General features: G+C 53.1%; 1 protein-coding gene across 1 annotated transcript in view; it reads left to right on the plus strand.

Annotated features, from left to right (window-relative positions):
- The window catches only part of mast2 (microtubule associated serine/threonine kinase 2), a 108,652-nt gene that overhangs the window by 71,001 nt on the left and 29,439 nt on the right, over positions 1-8,212 (plus strand). The window contains exons 11-23 of the mRNA XM_008406483.2: positions 1,066-1,141; positions 1,238-1,447; positions 3,869-3,970; positions 4,040-4,172; positions 4,255-4,322; positions 4,396-4,496; positions 5,641-5,849; positions 6,215-6,353; positions 6,433-6,565; positions 6,662-6,827; positions 6,907-7,008; positions 7,709-7,831; positions 7,914-8,020. Of these exons, the coding sequence (XP_008404705.2) occupies positions 1,066-1,141; positions 1,238-1,447; positions 3,869-3,970; positions 4,040-4,172; positions 4,255-4,322; positions 4,396-4,496; positions 5,641-5,849; positions 6,215-6,353; positions 6,433-6,565; positions 6,662-6,827; positions 6,907-7,008; positions 7,709-7,831; positions 7,914-8,020 (1,669 nt within the window). The remainder of the gene's footprint in view (positions 1-1,065; positions 1,142-1,237; positions 1,448-3,868; positions 3,971-4,039; positions 4,173-4,254; positions 4,323-4,395; positions 4,497-5,640; positions 5,850-6,214; positions 6,354-6,432; positions 6,566-6,661; positions 6,828-6,906; positions 7,009-7,708; positions 7,832-7,913; positions 8,021-8,212) is intronic.

Consider the following 8,212-nt stretch of genomic DNA (forward strand, 5'->3'; position numbering starts at 1 on the left):
TGTGTGTGTGTGTGTGTGTGTGTGTGTCTGTGTGTGTGTGTGTGTCTGTGTGTGTCTGTGTGTGTGTGTGTGTGTGTGTGTGTGTGTGTGTGTCTGTGTGTGTGTGTGTGTGTGTGTGTGTGTGTGTGTGTGTGTGTGTGTGTGATGACAAACTGCATGACGTTTTCTGTCTCCTCATTAAGCAGGTAATTGGAGTCTGAGCTGCTGATAAATGACTTCAGGCTTTACCTCATCGCTCACAATGTCACATGATCTGTGTGTGTGTGTGTGTGTGTGTGTGTGTGTGTGTGTGTGTGTGTGTGTGTGTGTGTGGATGACTCATCCTGGATCTCAGCTACCCAGTGTGTTTTTTTGTTTTTTTACATTTATCCATTTACTGTTTGTTTAAGCTGCAGATATTTTATTTTATTGATCATTTGCAGATTTTTAACCTTTTAAAGCCAAAAAATGAAACTACTATGAATCCAGAATCACCAGAATAAATGAATAATTTGTCATTTTATTGTAAACGTTCCCACCCACCACTCCAACATATTTAGCTTAAGCTAACGCTAAGCGCTAGCTTAAATTTAATTTACATGTTAATTTACTCCAACAGTCCAAAACCAGATTAACTTGCAGATTATAATTTGCATGTCCTAAAACTCTTTGTCATATTTATGTTTTTATCTGCCGTTTCATTTTGTTCTGCTACGTTTGTCGACTTGAATAAAATTATTGTGAAAAAAAGATGGAGCATAAATTTCTCACAATAACCAAAATTAAAACTCAAATGTTGAACTTTATTGCCATGGATGTTTTCAAACAGCCAGCAGATCAGCGCTTTGGAGGGCATTTAAAACAAAAGGCATTAGCAGGAAGCGCTAAACCGCTACGCTACACATTAGCTCTGGTGTTAGCAGCAGTGCTCTGACTGCTGATGTTAAATATCATTAAAAATTATGATTATCAGTAATAATTGATTAAACCCATGAAGAAGAAAAGAGCAGAAGATCAACCACCGTCTCAGAAAAATACAAAATAAAGTTGATTCTGTATTTTATTTGGTGTTTCGTGTGTCTGCAGCCCGGGGCGCTCGCCGGTTTCCTTCGACCACGAGATCATGATGATGAACCACGTCTACAAGGAGCGCTTCCCCAAGGTCCGGAAACTTTCGTTCCTCCGGCGCAAACGATCCGCTTTACCTGAATGCGGTGGAGTTATAAGCCCCGCCCCCTCTGTGTGACTCCGCCCCCAGGCCACGGCCCAGATGGAGGAGCGTCTGGCCGAGCTGCTGGCCTCGGCGGCGCCGGAGAAGGTGCGTCCGCTGGCCGACGGGGTCCTGAGCTTCGTGTTCCACCAGCTGATCGAGCTGTCCAGGGACTGCCTGGACAAAAGCAGAGAGGACCTCATCACCTCCAGATATTTCTACGAGCTGCAGGAGAGTCTGGAGAAGCTGCTGCACGACGTGAGTCTGGAGTCTGGGGCGGTCTGGATCGGACCAGTCTGGGCCGGTTCCGACCGGTCTGGATCGGTTCAGACAGGTCTGGGCCGGTTCTGACCGGTCTGGATCGGACCGGTCTGAATCGGTTCGGACCGGTTTATATCGGACCAGTCTGGGCCGGTTCCGAGCAGTTTGGACCAGTCTGGTTCGGACCGGTTTGGATGATCTGGACCAGTTTGGAACATTTAAATCGGTTATAATATAATTTAATTTCCCTCCTGCTTTAATATTTATTTTATTTTTGCCTCTAAGAAGCCGATTAAAATCCTGATTGGTGCAAAATTAGAAACGAATATTAAAAATCAGGTTTCAGCTTTAGAGTAACTAAATATTATAACATTTGCTTTATTTAGGAATAAACTCTGAATTAAAGTTTATTAAAACAACCGAGTAAATTTAACAAATAGGAAAGTGGTTCATTACTCCAACTGTAAAAAATACATTTAAATATAACTAAAGAATATAAAATAAATTCCACTCACTAATAAAGTTCACCATCTGATTTTATCTGTTTTTTCTTATCAAGTTGTTTACATTCCTACAGCAAAACCAACAGAAATCAATAATAATGTTTGTAAAGGAAATGATTTTATCATGTGAGGTTTAATGACGTGAATCTGCAGTTCACTGTAAAAACGTGAGTTAAAATCTAAATGTTTCCTGTTTGTTTCTTCTGTTCGCGTCTCTGAAGTTAATCAATTCGTTTCGACTCCATCTTGTTTTTTAATCGTCTCAGAAAAACGTAGAAATTTAAAACTAGTTGAATATTCAGATTTATGGTGTTTCTCCTAAATGGATCCACCAGAACCATCGGACCGGCCCGGTTTCGCTCCGTTTACCTTCGATCGTGACGCAACGCTCCGTCACCTCCATCGTCTTCTTCATCTTCATCGCCGTGATGTCACCAGCAGTCCGGTTCTTGTCCCGACGCTCCAGACCGTTTTCCTGTTTCTGAGCTGGGGGCGTGTTTCCATGGCGACCGGGGGGAGACGTCTCTATTGGCTCAGTGTGTGTGTGTGTGTGTGCGTGCCTGGGACACACACACACACTCCTGGAGTTCATTTCACGGCCCGCCGGTCGCCGCCGGTTGACAGACGGCGGTAAACGTGGGCGGGGCTTGAGGGGATTCCTCTGGCCGTGATTGGCTGTCTGGGGGCTCAGCGAGGAAGAGGAGGGAGAAGCTCGTTCCAAGACTTTAGCAGAGCTGAGGAAGAGGGGAGAACATCTGTCTGGACGACCTCAGCGGCTCCCCGGCATTGGGCTGTGATTTGCTCCGGACAGCCTGGAACCAGAACCGGGACCGGTGGGCCGATGGGAGATCTTCATCCTGCTGAACCTGGAAGCATGACCCAGATGAGGAAGAGGAGGAAGGCTCGCTTCACAGTTGAGTTGATGTTCTGGGTTTCGTCCAGCGGTTCTGGTTCTGCTCTGGCTCCAGGTTTGGACCTGCGGTTCTGATCAGCTGCTGCTGTTTTGTGCGAAAGTTGCAAGCCACAAACTGGAGGAGGAAAAGAGGAAAAACCTTCAGGAATCCTGGAGAAACGTGGAGGAAAAATCTGGATGTTTGGATCCGAACAGAAGAACCGAGTGACCCAAGACTTTTGCACGGTTCCGGACTGCTTTAGCGGTTCTGCTTCCCGTTTCTTTAGTGTCTCGGTCCAAGCAGGGCTGCATCATCTCTCCTCCTCTTCCTCACCGGGTCGTGACCTCATCACCTGGCCGGCAGGCGCCGCCTCGCCTTCCGTCCGACCCGGCGGTGGTTACCATGGCAACCTGCATCCAGGTCAACACCGCATCAAACGGGAAGAAACAGAAAATATGGTTTGAATGATCCAAACTCATTTGTGAGGTCCGGATGTTTCACTGGATCAGATTAATAATCTAAAATAAACTGGGATTAACAGTCCAGTTAGCTACAGCCGCCGTCTCCTGAAGCATTCTGGGAGTTTCTGGAACAAAAGTTCTAAAAAGTAAAAACTAACTTCTCAACTAGCTCGCCTGCTGTCGGGTTTAAAACGGAAAATGAATTAAAAAGATCAATTTTAAGACTGTAAACTAGATGCTTAAATAAAGGCGTCCCAGCAGAATGCCCGATGGAAAATACCTGCACAAACGGTCAGTGCTAACTAAGTAGCTGCGCTAACGCTAACGGGCTACATTCACACTATGAAGAAGGTTAGCTTAGGGCAAGCTAAGTTAGCTTAAGCTAAAACTAGCTCTGCTGTTAGCGCATTAGCTAAAACGACACCAAACAGATCGGGTCGATCAGAACCAGAACAGTTTCTCTCTCTGTTTCTGAGTCTTATCCATCCAGCCTCGTGATTTTTTCATATCTGACCTCTGACCTCAGCTCCGGTCCCGCTGACCCGGTTCTGTGCGTTTCAGGCCCACGAGCGCTCAGAGAGTGAGGAGGTGACCTTCGTCACCCAGCTGGTGAAGAAGCTGATGATCATCATCGCCCGGCCGGCGCGACTGCTGGAGTGCCTGGTAGGGACCGGACCGGACCGGACCGGTTCTGTTTAGAACCTTCCTCCTGACCTTCCTCTTCCTCTGCAGGAGTTTGACCCCGAGGAGTTCTACCACCTCCTGGAGGCGGCCGAGGGCCACGCCAAGGAAGGCCAGGGCATCAAGTCCGACATCCCGCGATACATCATCAGCCAGCTGGGCCTGACCCGCGACCCGCTGGAGGGTAAACCTCAGAACCTGGGTGTGATCAGAACCCGATCAGAACCGGTGTCTCATTCGGGTCGTCTCTGTGTCTCTGCTTCCAGAAATGACCCAGCTCAGCAGCTACGACAGCGGGAACCCGGAGACGCCCGAGACCGACGACTCAGTCGACGTGAGTCAGCGCTCAGAACCGGGCCGGTTCCCGGATCGGGTTCTGGTTCTGACGCCTCTCTGGTCCGTTTCAGAGCCAAAGCACGGCCATCCCTGCCGCGCCGCAGACCAAACCCAAAACGCCCCGAGAGGAAGACTTCGAGAACATCAAGCTGATCAGCAACGGGGCGTACGGGTACGGCGCCGCCGCCAACTGGGTCCGACTGGGTCTGACGGGGCCCAACTGGGTCTGACCGGGTCTGACTGGGCCCGACCGGGTCTGACTGGGCCCAACTGGGTCTGACTGGGCCCGACCGGGTCTGACTGGGCCCGGCTGGGTCTGACCGGGTCTGACTGGGCCCAACTGGGTCTGACCGGGGCTGACCAGGTCTGACTGGGCCCGACTGGGGTTGACTGGGCCCGACCAGGTCTGACTGGGCCCAACTGGGTCTGACCGGGCCCGACTGAGTGTGACTGGGCCCGACCGGGTCTGACTGGAGCTGACTGGGCCCAACTGGGTCTGACCGGGCCCGACTGAGTCTGACTGGGCCCGACCGGGTCTGACTGGGGCTGACCGGGTCTGGCTGAGTCTGACTGGGTTCGACTGGGCCCAACTGGGTCTGACTGGGCCCGACCGGGTCTGACTGGTCCCGACTGGGTCTGACTGGGCCCGACCAGGTCTGACTGGGCCCAACTGGGTCTGACCGGGCCCGACNCTGAGTGTGACTGGGCCCGACCGGGTCAGACTGGGGCTGACTGGGCCCAACTGGGTCTGACCGGGCTCGACTAAGTCTGACTGGGCCCGACTGGGGCTGACCGGGTCTGACTGGGGTTGACTGGGCCCGACTGGGTCTGACTGGGGCTGACTGGGTTCGACTGGGCCCAACTGGGTCTGACTGGGCCCGACCAGGTCTGACTGGGCCCAACTGGGTCTGACCGGGCCCGACTGAGTGTGACTGGGCCCGACCGGGTCTGACTGGGCCTGACCAGGTCTGACTGGGCCCAACCGGGTCTGACTGGGTCCGACTGGGGTTGACTGGGCCCGACCGGGTCTGACTGGGCTCGACCAGGTCTGACTGGGCCCAACTGGGTCTGACCGGGCCCGACTGAGTCTGACTGGGCCCGACTGGGGCTGACCGGGTCTGACTGGGCCCGACTGGGGTTGACTGGGCCCAACTGGGTCTGACTGGGCCCGACTGAGTGTGACTGGGCCCGACCGGGTCTGACTGGGTCCGACTGGGGTTGACTGGGCCCAACTGGATCTGACTGGGCCCGACCGGGTCATACCGGGTCCGACCGGGCCCGGTTCCATCTGACTCTCGGCTCTCCTGTCATTCCAGGGCCGTGTATCTGGTGCGGCACCGGGAGACCCGGCAGCGCTTCGCCATGAAGAAGATCAACAAGCAGAACCTGATCCTGCGGAACCAGATCCAGCAGGCCTTCGTGGAGCGCGACATCCTGACCTTCGCAGAGAACCCGTTCGTCGTCTCCATGTTCTGCTCCTTCGAGACCCGGCGCCACCTCTGCATGGTCATGGAGTACGTGGAGGGTAAGAGACACGCAGGTTCTGGTTCTGGTTCAGTAAGACCCACAGGGTCCGGTCCGAACCTGAAATATTTAACAACGTGTTTAGCTCAGAGCTACATATTTAATTTGGAGCGAAATCTTTAGCTTTCAAACTCGGCATTTAACTAGAAAGCTAAATATTTACCTCAAAGCTAGCTAGCTAAGTGTTTAGCTACTTCAGACAAACTGTTTCATTTGCATCTAAATAGTTAGCCTGCTAACTAGATATCTAGTTTACCAGCTAGCTAACTATCTAGCTAACTAGCTAACTATCTAGCTAACTAGATAACTATCTAGCTAACTAGCTAACCGCTGACCACCCGCCTGCGGCTTGGTTGGCCTGTCCAGGTGGAGACTGCGCCACGCTGCTGAAGAACATCGGCGCTCTGCCCGTCGACATGGCGCGGATGTACTTTGCTGAGACCGTCCTGGCTCTGGAATACCTGCACAACTACGGCATCGTGCACCGAGACCTCAAACCCGACAAGTAAGACTCCCGGAACCCCCCAGAACCTTCCAGAACCTTCCGATCCAGCTCAGGCTCATGCTGTCTCTGTCCTCCTCAGTCTTCTCATCACGTCTCTGGGACACATCAAGCTCACGGACTTCGGCCTCTCCAAGATCGGCCTGATGAGCCTGACCACCAACCTGTACGAAGGCCACATCGAGAAGGATACCCGGGAGTTCCTGGACAAGCAGGTACCGCTCCGGGCCCGGTCAGGATCAGGCTCGGTTCTGGTCCGGTTGGGTTCCGAGTTTCCATGGTTGCTCTTCTTCTGCGCGGCCCGTCTGCAGGTGTGCGGCACGCCGGAGTACATCGCCCCGGAGGTCATCCTGCGGCAGGGCTACGGCAAGCCGGTGGACTGGTGGGCGATGGGCGTGATCCTGTACGAGTTCCTGCTGGGCTGCGCGCCGTTCTTCGGAGACACGCCGGAGGAGCTGTTCGGCCAGGTCATCAGCGGTGAGCCGCATCCAGAACCGGACGCTCAGGGCGGAGCGTTGCCTCTGACTGACTGACTTCCTGTTTGCTCTCCTCCCAGATGAGATCGTGTGGCCGGAGGGCGACGAGGCGCTGCCTCAGGACGCCCAGGACCTGATCGCTAAGCTGCTCCGCCAGAACCCGCTGGAGCGGCTCGGGACAGGTACCGGCTCTAAACCAGTGGTTCTCATTTACATTCCTTCATTGCCAAGTGTCGATAAAAAGCATCAAACCCAAAGTTAGAATTTTGTTCACATTTTGTGTATTTTGTTGCATGTTGAACACATTAATCCTTCCAAATCTGTTTTTATTGCACAATATTAAAGTTTAGAGTTAGAAACCGACAGGCGCAATACGCAGTCCGACCACTAGATGGTGACACAGCGCTTCTAAATAAATCAGCCAACGTTTGTAAGAAGGTCCTGGTTCTGATCCTGGTTCTGATCCTGGTCCTGGTTCTGATCCTGGTCCTGGTCCTGGTCCTGATCCTGGTCCTGGTTCTGATCCTGGTTCTGGGACTGATCCTGGTCCTGGTTCTGGTCCTGGTTCTGATCCTGGTTCTGGTTCTGATCCTGGTCCTGGTTCTGATCCTGGTTCTGGGACTGATCCTGGTTCTGGTCCTGGTTCTGGTTCTGGTCCTGGTTCTGATCCTGGTTCTGGATCTGGTCCTGGTTCTGATCCTGGTTCTGGTCCTGGTTCTGATCCTGGTTCTGATCCTGGTTCTGGTTCTGGTCCTGGTTCTGATCCTGGTTCTGGTTCTGGTTCTGGTCCTGGTTCTGATCCTGGTTCTGGTTCTGGTCCTGGTTCTGATCCTGGTTCTGGATCTGGTCCTGGTTCTGATCCTGGTTCTGGTTCTGGTTCAGGAGGAGCCTTCGAGGTGAAGCAGAACCCGTTCTTCACGGATCTGGACTGGACCGGCCTGCTGAGGCAGAAAGCCGAGTTCATCCCTCAGCTGGAGTCCGAGGACGACACCAGCTACTTCGACAGTACGTCCCTGAGTTCTTCCGGCCCGGTTCTGTTCTGGTTCTGTGGAGCTCCCCGGTCTGACGCTGTGTGTTTGCCCGTCAGCTCGTTCGGACCGGTACCACCACGTGGATTCAGAGGAAGAAGACACCAACGACGACGAACACGTGGAGCTGCGGCAGTTCTCCTCCTGCTCCCCGCGCTTCAGCAAGGTACCGACCCGATACCCGGTTACCTGGTCACCTGGATGCCTGGATAACCAGTCACCTGGTTACCCGGTCACCTGGTTACCTGGCTATCAGGTCACCTGGTTACCCGGTCACCTGGTTACCTGGCTATCCGGTCACCTGGTTACCCAGTCACCTGGCTATCCGGTCACCTGGCTATCCGGTCACCTGGTTACC

The sequence above is a fragment of the Poecilia reticulata genome, linkage group LG4, assembly GCF_000633615.1.
Source record: "Poecilia reticulata strain Guanapo linkage group LG4, Guppy_female_1.0+MT, whole genome shotgun sequence".
NCBI classification, from domain to species: Eukaryota; Metazoa; Chordata; class Actinopteri; order Cyprinodontiformes; family Poeciliidae; genus Poecilia; species Poecilia reticulata.